Source organism: Mesoplodon densirostris, chromosome 17, assembly GCF_025265405.1.
Source record: "Mesoplodon densirostris isolate mMesDen1 chromosome 17, mMesDen1 primary haplotype, whole genome shotgun sequence".
Lineage (NCBI taxonomy): Eukaryota > Metazoa > Chordata > Mammalia > Artiodactyla > Ziphiidae > Mesoplodon > Mesoplodon densirostris.
This window is the reverse complement of record NC_082677.1, coordinates 24821616-24839992: the sequence shown is the minus strand read 5'-3', so window position 1 is coordinate 24839992 and position 18377 is coordinate 24821616. Positions and strand designations below refer to the sequence as shown.

The window sequence follows — 18377 nt, the reverse complement described above, 5'->3', positions numbered from 1 at the left end:
TGCAACTACTGAAGCCCACATGCCTAGAGCCCGTGCCCTGCAACAAGAGAAGCCACCGCAATGAGAAGCCCACGCACTGCAACAAAGAGTAGCCCCTGCTCGCCACAACTAGAGAAAGTCCACGCGCAGCAACAAAGACCCAACGCAGCCAAAAATTAAATAAATAAATAATTTTTTAATAAAAAAAAAATAATAAATCCTCCCATAAATAACAAAGTCCTACTGTATAGCCCAGGGAACTATACTCAATATCCTGTGATTAAACCATAATGGAAGAGAGTATAAAAAAAGAATGTATGTGTATAACTGAGTCACTTTGCTGTACAGCAGAGATTGGCACAGCACTGTAAATCAACTCTACTTCAATAAAAAAAATAAAATTTAATTTTTAAAACTCCAAACTTTTTTCTTATTAATTCAATGTTAAATTATTTTTTTATTTTATACAACATTTAATTGGCGATGAGGATGGCTGCTTTATAGTGCAACTGAATTCAAAGGTAAGAATATGAAAAGAGGATTATAAACTTAAAAGAGTGGTATAATTTTTTAGAAAAAAATGAAAGAAAATCGACGTGCAAAAGATCACCCAAGATATTTAACTTTCCTCCCAACTTGCCCTTTGGTTAGGTAGTTATATACCCAGAGCATATGCAAATTAAAATTTTTAAATGTAGGCAAAATTATTGGCTAAAAGGAGAAAACGTTACTATTTTAGGATCTCTTTGCTTCCTGATTCTTTCTTAAAATAGTCTATAAAATGATTAAAATACTTTAATCAGTACTGTCAAACTTTATGAATGCAGTCTGATCATATTTGTAAAGAAGGATGTTAAAAACAACTGAATAGCCAATCCATTAAGTACTTTAATATATCAGCAACATATTGTACCAAACTATAAATCTCAGACTTAACAGGAGATGCTGGAGAGAAAAAAGTGTTACAAGTTTTGGGCCCAACGGAGGCCCAAGCATCTTAACCTCCTTGCATTAATGCCCCCTTTGCCCTCTGTCTGCTCAGCACTTAAAGTGTGGAACCACAACACTGAAGTTTTCCTAGTTCTCTCATATACCTGTTTAATCTTCCCAGCAGGATCTTCAAGGAGTGAGAACCCTGGTTTTTTATGTCATATTGGTGCAAAACTGGCTCACAGCAGGCTTTTAGTGTTTATGCAATGAAAATGTAACCATTCAGTTAAAAGATGCTGTTATGTAAGTTTAGAAAGAATTTTTTTATGAAGAATACTTATCTATGCCCACACTTGATATGAAAACAGAACTGAACAAGTTTAACTGTCAGCATGAGAGATGTAGCCTACATATTTCAAAACTTTTCTATACAGATTTTTAAATAAAATAATTGTGGTATAACTTTTCTTGTGAAATTTTTTTTAAAAAAAGAAGGGAGCAGTGTATATATATTTTATGTGTAATGAATACTGGTGATCATTCCTCAATGTAGAAATTAGATCAACCATAAGGCTCATTTCCTGCCCTTCAAGTTATAGAACTTCCAGAGACCTAATTTCTCAAATAGAAATCAGAAAAAATGCAGAAAGATCCTTCTGGACAAAGCACCCCATATAGCAGCTTTAACCACCTAACACATGGATACAAAGTAGTTCAAGATAAAAGCAGCTGCATGACCTAAAATCATAAACTGTATAAGCCCTGTTCTAGATTTGCTTCTGATCTGATAAAAGACCTCAGGCAAACAATTAATCTGGAGGTCCGTGTCCTCATTTACTAAATGAGAATATCCTCAAGGGGTACTGTACAATGCCACTATTTATGAATCAATGCAGTACTAGAAAAATATTTAAAGCTGTAAAACCTATTAAAATATGATATTACTAATACAGTCATGATCTAATGAAAATAGATTCCAAAGAACTTCAAATACTCAAAATGGTTACAGTGTAACAGCATTGAAGAAGCCAAAGAAAAATGAAAAAAATTTATACTTCAAGTTCTTTATTTTGAAATATCAGAATAGGATCAGATTGATTTTTGGTTGCTCTATCACCTGCTATGGGTGACTTAGATAAGTCACTTTCCTCTCTAAGCCTCCAGTTTTTTCTAGTAATGGTGCTTATCTCATAGATTATGGTAAAGGTTAAATAAGATAACCTCTGGCACACAGTAAACCTTAAAAAGAAAACCACTTGCCTGTTATTATTACAAATACTATTATCAGGTAGTAGTTGCCATCACTGTCATCATCATCATCATCATCATCATCATCATCATCACCATCACTGTTCTTTCAAGGAAGCAGCATAGGACAGAAAGAAGCTACACTTTGGAACTGGACAAATCCTGGTTCAAATCTTACCACCGCTATTTATCAGTTGTATGACCATAGCCCTCTAAAGACTCTTATTTCAACTATAAGATGTGGAAGTCACCTCCATCCTAAGGATGTTTTGAGGATGAAATGCAGTCATATAAAGCACCTAGCACAACAGAGGTCCCCTCAATGAAAGTTATTTTTTATCTCCCTTGATCCTTTTTAAATGAATTATATAGGTCTGTCAAACGTTTAACATATGAGTAGATAAGAGCTGGCCTGAGCAAGATGGCAACATGGTAAGGAGCCACGGCCTGAGTTCTGACTAATACAGAGGCCAGAGTAAACATAGAGACCTTTTCCAACTGTCCTAGTGACAACTGGGACATATTATAACAATACGGTTGCAAAGGATTTGGTGCAGGTAGTAGAATTCAATCATTCTCAAAAAACAAGTAAATGTTTTTCCCTATTTGCTAAAATAAGTAAACGGCACTTATACAAGATAAAAATCTCATCTTCTGATCAATAGCACTGTTATTCAATGTATTAAGAGTTGCTTTTAGTGACTTGTAACATTTAAGCAGCATATTAAAAAAAGTTAATCCTTATTTTTCTACTAATAAAAGAGAATCAAGAATTATCCGAGGGCTTCCCTGGTGGCACAGTGGTTCAGAGTCCGCCTGCCGATGCAGGGAACACGGGTTCGTGGCCCAGTCCGGGAAGATCCCACATGCCACAGAGCGGCTGGGCCCGTGAGCCATGGCCACTGAGCCTGCGCGTCCAGAGCCTGTGCTCTGCAACGGGAGAGGTCACAACAGTGAGAAGCCCGTGTACCGCAAAAAAAAAAGAATTATCCGAAACAGAGAATACATTAAAATATTATGTAATTGTTTAAAGTGCATTTTATATGTAATATTAAATATGTATATTGTATATTAAGGAACTTGACATTATTGTGTCAAACAAATTAACAAGATTCTAGTGTGAAAAGAGTTACTGGTTTAGAAAAGTTGAAAAAAATCATTTGAAGTTCCCCATCCTGGCTTTCTACTCCCCAAATTAACGCTATATAGAGTGTCTCCTGTCAGCCAGACATAAAAACTTAATCACAATTTATTTGTAGCTTAGCTAATTTGTAACAGCTTATATTTGAGAAATGCAAGCAATGTATAATGACTTAAAAGTCTTCCTCTCTGGCTCTTTGGACACAGGTCTCTTTGGCTCACAGGACAATAAACAGAATTAATGATAAAAATGTCAACAAGTAAGGTAAGGAAAAAATTAGAGTAATAGATTTTTAAAGGGTTAGAATATCAACAATTTAGGCTTTTCTTGGGTTATTTTACCTTCAAAGACAAATGAAAGTTAATATGGTAGCAAAAAATCTTAATCTCCTTATTTCTCCATAAGTGTCATAGTATGTCATATAAATTTTCATATTTCTGTTCTTTAACCTATTTTTCTTTTCAAAATGTTCCTATAATCTATTTAGCAAAACAATTGCATAAAAAATATTTAAGTTACCTTCACATTAACAAGTGGATAAGTTACAATAAATATTTACATAGACAAACATGGGGTATATGTCAACATTTTCTTGACAGATGGTAACTTATTTATTTCATCAGTATCTCTCTCCTTTTCTATATCCACTCAGTTCATTGACATCTTACAGAAGCAATAGCCAATAAACGTAAAAATGATTCAACCTGGTTAGTACTTTTTAAAGCAAATTAAAGTCTATCAGTTTGGCAGAGTACATACATGGAAATACTCAATATTGACAAGAATCCATGAGGCAATCACTCTGCATACTGATGAGAGTATGAGTTGGAACACCCTTTCTAGAAAGCAATTTGGCGATATATGTATATCAAGACTCTTGAATATGTCTAGACCCTTTGATTATATTTCCAGCATTCAAGTCTAAAAAAAATCATCCAAGGTAATAACAAGATCTAAGTACAGAGATATTCACCAAGGAGTTATTTATAACAGTGAAAACTTAGAAAGAACCTGAATGACCAACAACATGGGAAGGTAGATAAAATGGGAATATTAAATATATAATGTCACATCTACTTGATGAAATACTGTACAGACACTAAAAGTCATATTTTGGGGGAATATCTAATATCACAGGAAAACGCTCCTAAAAAAATATCAGGTTTTAAAAAAAGCAGACTGTAAAACTTTATATGCATGGTATACCATTTTTGTAAAAATTACTATACTTGATTGAATAGATATGAATATAGGTATCATAGAAAGAAATACAGAAAATATTCACACTGTTGGTCTTGAAGGGGAAGATAAATAATTTTTATACTCTTCCCTATGCTCTTTATCACTTGCTCTATTATACTATCCTTCTTTACTATGTTTATTTTGTTTCCCCCACTAAAACATAAGCTCTATGATGGGAGGAATTTGTTTCTTCTGTTCACTGTACCTAAACACACAGCAGTCATTTCAATAAATATTTGTTAATTAATAAATACTATATGTGTATACACACACATATATATCTATAAAATGAGCATTTATGACTTTATTAATCAGAAGAAATAAACATTATTTTGAAAGAAAATATAAATTCCCTACTACAGAATTATTAACCTAATTCTGATCTTCAAGAGTAGCAATTGAGTTCAACCTCTCATTTCATCATCAATTATCCAAAATCCTGCATGAGAAAAAGCAGTCTATGGCCATGACCCCCAGCTCGGATCTGGGAGTTTCGTCAAGGTTTCCAGCTGAAATGTCAATTAGAAATTACTTGGACATCAGTCATATGTGCATACAATGTCAACCACACTGAAAACCCCAATCTTTTTCTCCTTAGCACCCACTAGATGGCCACAGGTATTTCTCATCTAGGTTGGCCCACCTACATTAGGAAACCTCACTTGATGGTTATGTGGATACTGCCTTTCCCTCGATCCCAGACATCAAAGTCAACGGTTAAGAATATTAAATAAAAGAAATTTCTAAATAAAATAAAGATCTTTCACTCTAACAAACATGAGTAGCTGGTAATCAATTGGTAACTTCAAATATTTAGAATTCAGATGGTAATTATTCATTCTGATGACTCAAAATAGATGTCAAAAGGACAGATAGGGGCCTCCCTGGTGGCGCAAGTGGTTGAGAGTCCGCCTGCCGATGCAGGGGATGCGGGTTCGTGCCCCGGTCTGGGAGGATCCCATATGCCGCGGAGCAGCTGGGCCCGTGAGCCATGGCCGCTGAGCCTGCGCGTCCGGAGCCTGTGCTCCGCAACGGGGGAGGCCACAACAGTGAGAGGCCCGCATACCGCAAAAAAAAAAAAAAAAAAAAAAAAAAGGACAGATATATTTTCCATTGGAAAGCCCCCTGGTCCCATCCAGAGCCTATTTATTCTTAATTTACTTAAAATTTTAACAAGGTTGATTAACCAAAGGAGAAACCTGTCATAAAATGTAAGTGTCAGTTACATTCCAAACAGTTTTTAGGTGCCAGAGATAAGCAAAATAGTTACATTCTAGTGGGGAAGACAGACAATCAACATGAAAACAAAGAAATAATTAGGTAAATTCAGAGAGTGATAGGTGCTCTGAAGATTACATTATATGACAGCAGGGTTCATGTGGAAAGGGCATGGGCGTGATCAGTGATTATAGAATGTTATGAGAATTTATAAGCTGAATGACGAGGAGGCAGGAATATACAGATCTGGGAAAAGGTCATTCCAAGCAGAGGAAATAGCAGGTACAAAGGCTCTGAGGCTGGAAAGCACTTGGTCTATTTTTAAAAGGACAAGAAGGTCACTGTAGCTGGAGTCTAGAAAGCCAGGGAAAGAAGAAAGGAGATGAGGTTGACAAGGTTGGGTCCTGTAGAGTGTGGTGGCCTTGTTGAAGGGTCTGGATTTTATTCTGGGTGTGATGGGATTGCATGGATTTAAACAATGAACTCATAGGATCCGATTATGAGCAAACAGTAAGGAATACTAACTGCCAAATAAGAGAGAAGAAAAAATGTGAAAATCAGATACAATCTCATAAATAGCCTGAAGCAACTTAGAGAAAGGACGAACTTGCCTATATCTCCATCACAGGCTCTGAAGGTGTCAGTGCATTACAGCATCCTAAATAGCTGATGTTTATCATAATAAGTAGGATTCACCAAGAAAACATGAAAGTATAAAATACTACCATACATTTACATAGCACTTTAATTATTTTATAAATAGTAAAATAGATATCATCTGAAAATATGCTTTTTAGAATGGCAAGGAGAATATCAGAGTTTCATCTAAATAATTTATATTATGCTTCCAGAAATAAATCTTTAGCTAATCAATAAACTTAGTTACCTAAAATAACTCCATTTCTGAGATTTCTGAATAGGCAAAGTTTTCAGCTGTCTTTAAAATAATCAACATACAAAAATCCCTTTCTCTTCCTTACTATTTGCATTGCAACAATCATCTAGGTATAAAATCCACTCAAAAAATATGTTTTTAAATCCATGCTCGACCAGACAAAACCAGTTCTTTCATCGTCACTTAAATATATTCCTATCCCCCCTCCTCTACACAGGTTGTGGTCTCATGTTCTAATCTCTCTCCTCAGCTGCCCACTATCTCAACTCAAATCCCATCTCCTTCATTTCATCCTCATTGGGTCCCGAAAAGAAGCAAGCATTGTAAAAGTACATTTTTTTCCCATTTATAATTAGAAATAAAGTGAACATTTGGCATTACGTGAATAAAATGGATTTCTTTAAATATACTTATGTGCTTCATCCACAAAGCATTACTTTTTAATTGCTGGAAGTCTGAACTTCCCAGATTTTCCCACCATATGATGCTGTTTGCTCACCACTGTTTAAGGTAGTTATTCTCGAATCACTTTAAGTACATTTTTCCTTTTGTAATTAATTAGTCATCTATGTGACAATGTGAATATTCTGGTCTCCAAAAATTCTTTCACTCAGTGCTCCTTACAATTTTACTCTTTTAATTGTAAATAATAGTGTGTACTCCTGGGAAAGCTTCAAATTTAAAGAACTGTGAATGTTCTTTCCTCGCCCCACCCCAAATGCCCAGTCATACCTCCACAGAGGTCAGCTCTGTTTACTGATTCTTGTGTTTTCTTCTGGAAAGTTTCAATGTATACACAAACGTTTACACATTTCTTCTTTTTTTCTAAATCACAAATGGGACCATATTATATATACTGTCTTGCAACTTCATTTTTTTTCTGTTAATATATCCTGGACTTCTTTCCTATCACCTCATATAGACTCATCTCATTTTTTAAAATGGTGACAGAGAATTCTAGTTACCATTATTTATTTAATTAGTCTCCTAAATGTACATCATTATAATTTTCACTTACAGTTTTATGATATCAAACAATGCTACAATAAACATCCTTGTATATATAACTTTACACACTTTGTGTGAATAACATTGGAAAGAAAAATTGTTAGAAATATTACTGCTGGATACAAATATGTTTAATTTCTTTTCTTTTGATAGATAATCACCAAATTTTCTTTCAAAATTGCATCAATCTACGCTCCCATTAACAGCAATGCTGATTCCTCATCCCTTCTTCCTCATCGACAATGGACATTAGCAAATTATTTAATCTTTACCAGTCTGATAGGTGAAGGAAAAACAGCAGCTCACTAGTGTTTTAATTTTTATTTTTTTAACAAGAAGATCAAGCATCTTGTCACAAATATATTGAATATTTGAAATCTTTTCTCTATGAAATGTTTAAAGCCTCTGTCCTTTTTTGTATTAGGTATTCCTAACAAAGAGCAATATTTAATATTTTAAGCAATATATTTAAAGAAATGTACAACAAGCTTCATTATAATTTTCAAAAAATATTATTTTAATTGGTAACCTACACCTAAGTACTCTCTCCAAAAAGCTGCAGTTCCTGGAAGTATATATCTAATTTTAGTATGTTTAATAAACCTCTATAAACTTGACCTTTATATTGAGAATACTTTAATCAATGTGCTAGAGAATTTCCTATATTAAAATCGCCTTAATTCTTTAAAAAAAAAACAAATTTCTATAGGCAATTAATAGGAAGCAACTGAAAATTAAGAAATCAGCATATTGATCTTTAGCTAACATTTTAGAACCACTAATTTCAACTATGGCTTCTTATTTAGTACTAAACTAAGAAGGCATTTCCAAGAACAGGAAAACCAAAAACCTAAATTAAATCTGTCTTGAGAGACCACAGTACATCCATCTTTCTCTATTACATGAGCTACTATTTTTCTACTTCAAAAATCAATTTCTTAAAGACCAGGAGTAAACAATCACGTGTTGGAGTGTGGTAAGCACTTACCTGATCGATGTAAAAAGCCGTGCCTGCGCGGATCTCTCGACGCTGTTTCAGATCAGTTTCGGTGGTGTCTCTTGATAAGGCGATGTATTCAACCTCCCGTTTGGTCAACTCCTGAAGAGCAGAGAGTGTAATTGTCCCAAAATAAAAATCAAGCTCCCAACGTATGCTTTGGAGCCAGTTATCTGACAATGTCACTCTACAGAAGAGCATTTTAAATGTAATTCTAGATTAAAGCCTTTTAAGCCTCAGCTTTAAGAAAAATGCAATAAATTCAGCATTAACCAAAATATGTATATATCTCTCCTCAGAGCTCTACTTTTACTGTACACAATAATTTATGACGTAATTACTTACTACTTAAGCAATAATAATCCAAATTAGATCTTATAGATCTTAATGTCTCCTGTAGAGTTCTTTTCAAATATCAAGAGTAATAATTTGGCTATTACTTGATTTTCAGACAAACGATAGTCATCGCTGTAAGTAGTGTTCATTTTTTTTTAAAGGGTGATTTAAATTAATTTACTCCACGAACCAATGTTTACCAACTATATATTGATACAATATGTTAGGTATTTAACAAGTGTGAAAATAAGGTAAATATCAATAGTCAGGAGAGACACATACACAACTATTCAGGAAGGAAAAGAAGAAGTAAGATGAGAAGGAGGAGGGGGGTAAGGGGGTTATTATTTCACACAAAAAAAATCATTTGATTTGAAGGAGAAACCATCCAGAATCCACTTCTTTTAGAATAATTAATCTATCCCTAAATTAATTTTGCCATATATGTAGCAACTATGTACAAAAAGTTTTTAACATTATCCTTGGTTTTACAACGTTGAATTAAAAGCAATGACATGCTCCAATACAATATGTTTTTACTAAACAGGAAGGACAAATTAATTTACTGGACGAGTATAAAGAAAAAAGTTGAATGAGCATGCCATTAATGGTGAAAGGGGATATTTCCACACAATGGGATTTTTTTCTCCACCTTGTCTCCATGTGATGTTGATAAAAATATATTATTATTGTCATTTAGTTTTTTAAGATGTGCTGGGTCCCATGCACCCATAAATTTCAGTATATGTGGAAAGAAGGGAAAAGTTTTAAATAGAGAAAACATACAACACAGTGGTGAAGATGTGGTGACACCAAATGATGTTTCTCCAAATAAGAATGAATTGCCCATGAGAGCACAATTTTGGAGTTAAGTAACAGGTTTTCTTTTAGCAGATACCTCCTTCTGACTTCTGGAACACATCACAGTGCCTTCCTGTCTTGTTTAATTGATTGTCTGAATACGATCTCCCGCACTGAAAAACCCTATCATTCACATTGGTTGACAAAGTGGTGTATGCCTCTTACTGTTAAATTGTACCATGGTAGCACCCTGAACTGCCACAATGAGGATGTTACCCTCAGTCTTGAGTTTCCTGGGACTCTTCACCAGCCAAGACAAGCACCAAGGTCTCCTCAGCTGCTGCTTCACAGAAGTGGTACCAGCAAGCTCACAGACAGCACCAGAAGCAGAAGATGGGAGAGGCGGCAGAGGTCTGTTGAGTTTTTTTGAACTATCTACAAAACTCATTTTATATGAGTGAAATATGAAATAAATGCAACTATCAAATTATTTCTATTTAATTTCTCATGGGTTCAACAGGCTTGACCCCAGATTTCTGCCTTTAAAGATGTCATCTACTCTGGCTATTACTATGCATAGGATCCTATATCTAATAACAGCAGTACCCATTGCAGAGTTTGGAAGGCAGCTTAGGCTATTAAGTTTTCTTACATGTATTTCCACATCCTAAAGCCGCCTCAGCTCTAATTCACAATTTAAAGTTTGGTGGTTGTTGTTTTTTTAAGATACAAGCTTTATACTTATAAACTTGAGTTTCATTTTTGAGCCAACAAGACTCCTATAATCTCCTAGCCTGGCTCATTCCACATTTCTAACAAGCTTCAAGGTCTTGCCAGAAACAAAATCAAAGTGAGATATTGTAGCCTTTGAAATAAGCCAGGCAGTGAGTGCACATCTCAAAACTAAAGAGGTTCTAGACCTGGGATTTTCGGTGGCTGACTCTGCATTCTTAGACAAGACACTTTTGCCTCGTATATTAATAAAGTGAGAATAATACTACAATGGCACGTTGTACCTCACAAACTGGTTCTAGGAACAAATAAAAGATATGAAATTTATGAGCTAGAGGGAGTTAGTTTCTGATATGTCCATTCTATTTTTATCATTCCTGCCCTACATGATTTTGAAAGTACCAAGATAAATTCACCACCGAAATAGAAGAGTACACGAAGTATATTTCAATAGCTTAGAAGTCAATTATTTAATATCAAGTTACAAAAGGAAACTTTAAGTAAGCTTTTTCTCTTCATCCTAAAAAGTATCTTTGGAACAGACCAACTTCATCTGATAGTGTTCTTCCTTGAATCATTAGAGCAATGCCTATTAATGCTGACAAAGTAGTAGAAAAAAAGTCTTGTAAATTTTTTTTAATTTGTGTCGAGATTTGAATATTTCAACTCGCTTCACAACCATACTCAGAGAACTACAAACATTTAAGGGGATAAGATGTCAGAAAGGGGAAGCAATGTGAGATCTGAAGTCTAGCTCCATCATTTACATATAAAGCTTGAGTGAGTTATTTAATTTCTCTGAACTTATTTTCTCATGTATTTAAGAAAAAAAAGAAAAACGAGTGCAAGTTAACACATAAGAGAGATTCTGTAATCCTTAGGCTCCCTTTAAAGACCACATAACATCAAAAAGTCAGAATTATTTGGCTTTTCAAAATGTGGACCGAAGATGAAAGAATGCTTCCTGAATAGTATAAAATTACACTTTGTTTTGTAATCTCAGTGTTGCTGATTCTATCTGCTACTCATTGCCTGAATTTAGATAGATCTCTTTCCTACTGGAAGTGGAGGGTTTCCTACTTACAACAACATTTGCTAAAGCTATGAAAGGCAAATGTACATTTACTTCCCGAGAAACTTATTCCAAATGCTTTATAAACAAATCACCCTTCAACGTCAACATTTTTTTTTTTTTTTTTTTTAGCTGTACGCGGGCCTCTCACTGCTGTGGCCTCTCCCGTTGCGGAGCACAGGCTCCGGACACACAGGCTCCGCGGCCATGGCTCGCGGGCCCAGCCGCTCCGCGGCATGTGGGATCTTCCGGGATCGGGGCACGAACCCGTGTCCCCTGCATCGGCAGGCGGACTCTCAACCACTGCGCCACCAGGGAAGCCCCAACGTCAACATTTTTAAAGCAATGTCTAATCCTGATATTTTTGTAAATTCTTAATTTATTTACAAAATAGCTTATCATAGTTAAGACCCTTAGGAATCCACAAGAATTCATTGCTTACCAGGTACTGCATAGCAATAGAGCGGCGAAGAGGCCCAGGAGGTCCTATTAGAAAGACATCTTGCCCCAAAAGATCCTTCTGCATTATCCATCTTAGATGTTGAATTACTGATTGAGCCAGAGAGTCTGAAACTTTAAGGTGGAAAAAAGGTAAAATGAAATGCAAATCAGAATACTACATATAAGTCTTCAAACAACCAATGCAGACAGTACATTAAGTTTAAAAATATATATATATTATATATACATACACATATATACACCCATGCATATATATATATATATACACATATATACATTCATACATACATCTGGTGAATTTTCACACTGTTTTACAATAAAACCATTATTATCTAATGTTAGAACAAAGTTTATTACATCACAAAGAGTCACATAATCCCATACTTAAAAGCTTAAGAAACGGGAATTCTCTGGTGGTCCAGTGGTTAAAACTTGGGCTTTCACTACTGTGGACCCAGGTTTGATCCCTGGTTGGGAAACTAAGATCCCACAAGCCACGTGGTGTGGCCAAAAAAAAAAAAATGCTTATAAGAATGCTTGAACAATGTGTCACCAAAGGAATGAAAGTGATTTTCAAGGGTGATATGAGCAGTTAGTACCATTACTTTGTCACAATTTTAAAGCCCATCTCTTTTGTTCTAAAAGGGGGATATGACCAAATCATCCCAGACAATTAATGATTATCAGTTTTGAAAAAATTTTTAAAGCTATAACTTAAGTTGGCACTGGGTTGTGAGATCTCTCAAACTTCACAGTTAGGAAGTCTGATGTAGACTTAAATGACTTCTTTAGAATTTAAGTCTATTCTACACCAACTCTTTTGGGAATAGAAGACTACTCCGTATAATGCCCTTCTAAGTCTACTAATTTTTTTTTTTTTTTTGCCACACGGCATGCGGGATCTTAGTTCCCCGATCAGGGATCAAACCCACGGCCCCTGCATTGGGAGTGTGTAGTCTTAACCACTGGACCACCAGGGAAGTCTCTAACTCTACTATTAAATCACCCATCAATCCACTCATCTTCTCCCTAAACATTTTTTTAAATGTTTGTATTAATACAATTAATTTGTGTTTGCTCACTTATAAGTCACCCAGTGACCTAGCAAGTGCTTTCCTAGGTATACAAGAAAAACTCTCGCCCTTATACATTGAGACATATAGAATACTCACAGCAGTGTGGCTCAAAATAAAACTGGAGACAGGAGATGGATAAAAAGCACACAGTGGAATATTACATAATAACAACAAAAAAACAGAATGAACTACCATTACTTCCAACAATATGTTTAACTCTTAAATGAGAAAAAATTTTGTCACAAAATAAATCATGCATTAATGATTAATATCACTATTTTTTTTTTTTTTTTTTTGCGGTATGCAGGCCTCTCATTGTTGTGGCCTCTCCCGTTTCAGAGCACAGGCTCCGGATGAGCAGGCTCAGCGGCCATGGCTCACGGGCCTAGCCGCTCCACGGCGTGTGGGATCTTCCCAGACCAGGGCACGAACTCGTGTCCCCTGCATCGGCAGACGGACTCTCAACCATTGCGCCACCAGGGAAGCCCTAATATCACTATTTTAATAAAGCTCAATAAACTAGCAAATTGAATTCTTTACAAATACATACATATGTGATAAAACAGTGCTTGAAAAAGCAAAAAAGCAAAAGAATGATAAATTCAGGATACTTGGACATGGAATCAGAGAGATTCTCATAGATAACTTCAACGGTATTCGTAACATTCTACTTCTTAAATTGGGTGTGGGTACAGTGTTTCTTTTACTATTATGTTGCATTTTATACATAAACACATACAATACTGATATTATGTATATGTATATTTATGTATGTGTGTAAATGTATATAAAAAACAAAGTCTTTTGTATGTGTTGAATAACCCATACTTGTTAAACTTTGTTTAATCATCCAGGAAGGTCATGAAAGAATTCAAAGATCAAACTAAGAACGCTTGCCTAGGACTAAAGCTGTGCTTCCCCCCGCCCCCTCCAACCTTGCTAGGGTGGTTCCCCCTACCCTCCCTGAAAAAAGTTAACATTGAATCATTGGAAAAAATAAAGATAAATTTCTGATTTTCTTAATCATGGTGGGAAGATCAAGGACAAGGTTTTGGGCAGACTGGTTGGTGTATCACATCACTGGGGTCACATTAAACCATTTTATAATTTCCCCAAAGCAAAGCTTCTGTGTCTGAAAATCAGGAGACTCATCACCCAAGTGGAGGTGCTTGGCTTCTCTCCTGTCCTCTATGAAGCCTCTACACCATGCATGGGGGCAAAAACTGGTTCTTGAAGGGGGACTTGAGAATAATTCTTAGCTATTACAATGGTCTGTTGCCCACTAAAGGGATGCTGTGCATCAACAGATATATAATATATCTGTGCATTGAAATTCCATGGAATTGGGGAGAGACAATTGGGGGAATATGTTCTTAGGAATGCAATAATGAAAAACAGAATAAAAAACATTGCCCCAAGACCTATACCTCTGAGAATCTCTCAAGGAGCTCCACAACACTAGGAAGCAATTCACCTGTACCTCATTCTTAACTATCAGATGTCCACTTAACTATTTTTCTTTCCTACTCCAGGCTTAAATCTTTGTCATATGTGGTCTACTCTTTCTTATTTCAAGGTAAGTCCATCTGCTTGCTGTTTAAGGATGAAACAAAATAAGAGTTAAGAAGCTCTCATTTCTCCATCAGTAAAATTACGCAAAGTTCCCTATGCTGCAGATCTACCACCTCTTCTTACTTTGATATCAAATATATAATTAAAAACGTAAACACTTCAGGCTTCCCTGGTGGCACAGTGGTTGAGAGTCCGCCTGCCGATGCAGGGGACACGGGTTCATGCCCTGGTCCGGGAAGATCCCACATGCCACGGAGCAGCTGGGCCAGTGAGCCATGGCCACTGAGCCTGCACATCCGGAGCCTGTGCTCCGCAACGGGAGAGGCCACAGCAGTGAGAGGCCTGTGTACCACAAAAAAAAAAAAAAAAAAAAAAAAAAAAGTAAACACTTTGGGTTTTTTTACATTTTCACAAATCTCAGTTTACTTTGGCCACAGGTCTTCTCTACACTATTCTTAAAGTTTTATGTTGCTTCTTTGTATTCACCTTTGGAAATGTGCCTGACCTTTCATTACCTGGACTTGACTATTTAAAATATGAAATTTCCAAAGTTCTATCAGGTAAAGCCAAGTTGGTCTCTTCAGCTTCCTCCACCTTTTATTATTTATAACTATTTGTAACTATTCATAATGACAGAGTCTCAGTATAGTTCCATTCCATTTTGAATGCCTTGACCTTGGAAGTCATATTTCTTTTCAAGATTTTTTTTTTTTTAAATCGAAGGCAGGATTTCCTAATCAAATGTGAGGTCTTCGCCTCACAAGTTGTCAGTGTTAGCAAAGTGCTGACATTTAGGAATAATTTATCTTTTTCTTAGCAAACTGAAGAAGAATCAAAATTATAATAAAAGAGCAGTTTGTACACCAGTGTACTTTCTTAAGTGGGAGAGAAAGGCATGGAGATGGAGTTATGTAAAGCCAGATCCTGGGAATTGTGTAGAACTTTGAGTATGTTCATGGGAGTGTCTTCCACTCAGCATGATCCTCATGTGCTGAGAACCACTGGCCCTAAGGCATGTGTGACAATTCTCAGCAATCCCTTCCTTTGCTCTTACCACTCAACAATGGTTCTCAACAAGTGGAGGTACTGTCACTACTCCATGCCTGCCAGCGGCATCTGGAAATGCTTTTGCCTCTACATTTCAATTCTACATAAGTTTCTTAATATGGATAAGCAGCTTCTGAACCCTGTGGCTTGCCTTGTAGTCTACGCTATACCCTCACAAAGACCTCTTCTTGTCCCTTCTTTTGTCTTCCCTTAATAACTCATAATGATAGTCATAACTTCTTGCCTTCCTGTCATGTGCTGGGTAAAAATACGAATGATTTTTCATACTCTCATTTAGATCTCACAACAACCCTAGAAGGTAGTAGACTACCACATATAAGGATACAGACTCAACCCAAACTGTTTAAATCCCAACTGTTTTAGCATAGCTGTTTACTGTGTAATCTTAATCAGTTACTTAAATTCTCTGTGCTCAGTTTCTCCATCTGTATAATGGATATGATAAATGAGCTGACTTATAAGGTGGTTATGAGGATTAAATTAGGCACTTAGAACAGGGTCCAATAGTAGTGTAAGCATTTGTTAAATAGTCATTATCCCCATTTTGTGAATTAAAAAATCAAAGTTCTTATGGTGGCATCATTTGTCCACAGTTGATAAGTTCATAAACCAAGATTGAGACCTAAATCGAGTCCAAAGCTTGCACTCCAGCCACCATGTCCTACTGCTCCTCTAAAATCTCTTTAACAGGCTCTATCTTCAGGTCCAAGACTTCCCCTACAAGTATGAACCTCACAGGGCTCCAGCAAATTTAGTGGACTTGCTTTTATGGACACTAATTCTATGTCTTGGGCTTTGGTGATACCAGTGATACCTCCTTTTATTAAAATTTCAAATTCATTTTGTTGTTTACGTTATGTTATCAGAGAACTCACTTCTCAAAAAAAATCCCGTTTTCACTTATTCATATTTTAGTATAGCATATTTTGTCAAAGAAAACGTTTAATTTGTCAGGAAGTCGCATTAAACTACTGAGAGAAAGCATTAGGTACTACTGTGTGGTGTCTGTGGTATATTTTACATTAATGCTTGAAACTAGCTGTATTTTTAGGATGACCTCAAGAAAACATGAGTCATACTTAAAAGTGTTCCAGAAATAGAAACAAGATATAAGACTGTACATTACAAACATCTGCAAAACAAACTGGCAAACTGCCGTGCATAACCTAATATAAACACAGCCCAGTGCATGAAATTCCCGACCTCAATGTTTCCAGGCACAAGATGCTATCTTTCTTTTTTTTTTTAATTGGAGTATAATTGCTTTAAATGTTGTGTTAGTTTCTGCTGTACAATGAAGTGAATCAGCTATATGTATACCTATATCCCCTCCCTCTTGGACCGCCCTCCCATCCCCCCCATCCCACCCATCTAGGTTGTCACAGAGCACCGAGCTGAGCTTCCTGTGCTTTATAATACCATGTTCCCACTAGCTATCTATGTTATGCATGGTAGTGTATATACGTCAATCCTGATCTCCCAGTTTGTCCCACCCTCCCCTTCCTCTGCTGTGTCCACATGTCGTTCTCTATGTCTATGTCTCTATTCCTGCCTTGCAAATAGGTTCATCTGTACCATTTTTCTAGATTCCACATATATGCATTAATATACAATATTTGTTTTTCTCTTTCTGGCTCACTTCACTCTATTTGACAGACTCTAGGTCCAACCACATCTCTACAAAACACCCAATTTCATTCCTTTTTATGGCTGAGTAATATTCCATTGTATATATGTACCACATCATCTTTACCCATTCATCTGTCATTGGACACTCAGGTTGTTTCCATGTCCTGGCTATTGTAAATAGTGCTGCAATGAACACTGGGGTACACATGTCCTTTTGAATTATGGTTTTCTCAGGGTATATGCCCAGTTGTGGGACTGCAGGGTTCTCCACAGTGGTTGTGTCAATTTACATTCCCACCAGCAGTGCAAGAGGGTCCCCTTTACTCCACACCCTCTCCGGTATTAATTGTTTATAGATTTTTTGATGATGGCCATTCTGACGGGTGTGAGGTGATACCTAATTGTGGGTTTGATGCTACCTTTCAAGCGTCCACGTAATGATAAACCAATGTCAGAGTAATACCAGAGAGCTTGATCCTATATTCTAGGATTTCCTTCTCTTTGTAAAAATAAAACATCTGGTTCAAGTTAGGCTAAATTCCTTATTCAATTCCTAGCCAATACCGGTTTCAAAAAAATAGGTACTATTTTTTTGGCCAGGCATATTCAAGGGCTTTAAAATAATTATACTAAAGGAACGTAAATTATAGTGTTCTCCCTCCACAGACTCAAATTTGTCATATATGTAAAGATTAAAATTTCAGAAAATTATGCAGAGCTCAAATTCAGCTTTAATAAATCCTTCAAAACAAGTGACAGGGGGTGCAGAGTCAAGATGGCGTACTAGGAGGAGGCGGAATTTCTGTCTCCTCACAACTAGGGCACCTACCAGGCACTGGTGGGGGACCATGGACACCTAAGGGGACAGAAGGAAGCCCCCGGCAACCGGGTATGACATGGGGTGTGGAGGGGAGTGAATGGGGAGAAGTGGAGGCTGGACAGGACTGGCGTCCCTGAGGGGCAGCTGGGGG

General features: G+C 36.4%; 1 protein-coding gene across 2 annotated transcripts in view; it reads right to left on the bottom strand.

Moving 5' to 3' along the window:
- VWA8 (von Willebrand factor A domain containing 8) overlaps positions 1-18377 on the bottom strand; it is a 359147-nt gene that overhangs the window by 305129 nt on the left and 35641 nt on the right. For both annotated transcript variants that reach the window (XM_060079870.1, XM_060079871.1), the window contains exons 3-4: positions 12042-12172; positions 8650-8760 (exon numbers count right to left, since the gene is read on the bottom strand). In XM_060079870.1, the coding sequence (XP_059935853.1) occupies positions 8650-8760; positions 12042-12172 (242 nt within the window). The remainder of the gene's footprint in view (positions 1-8649; positions 8761-12041; positions 12173-18377) is intronic.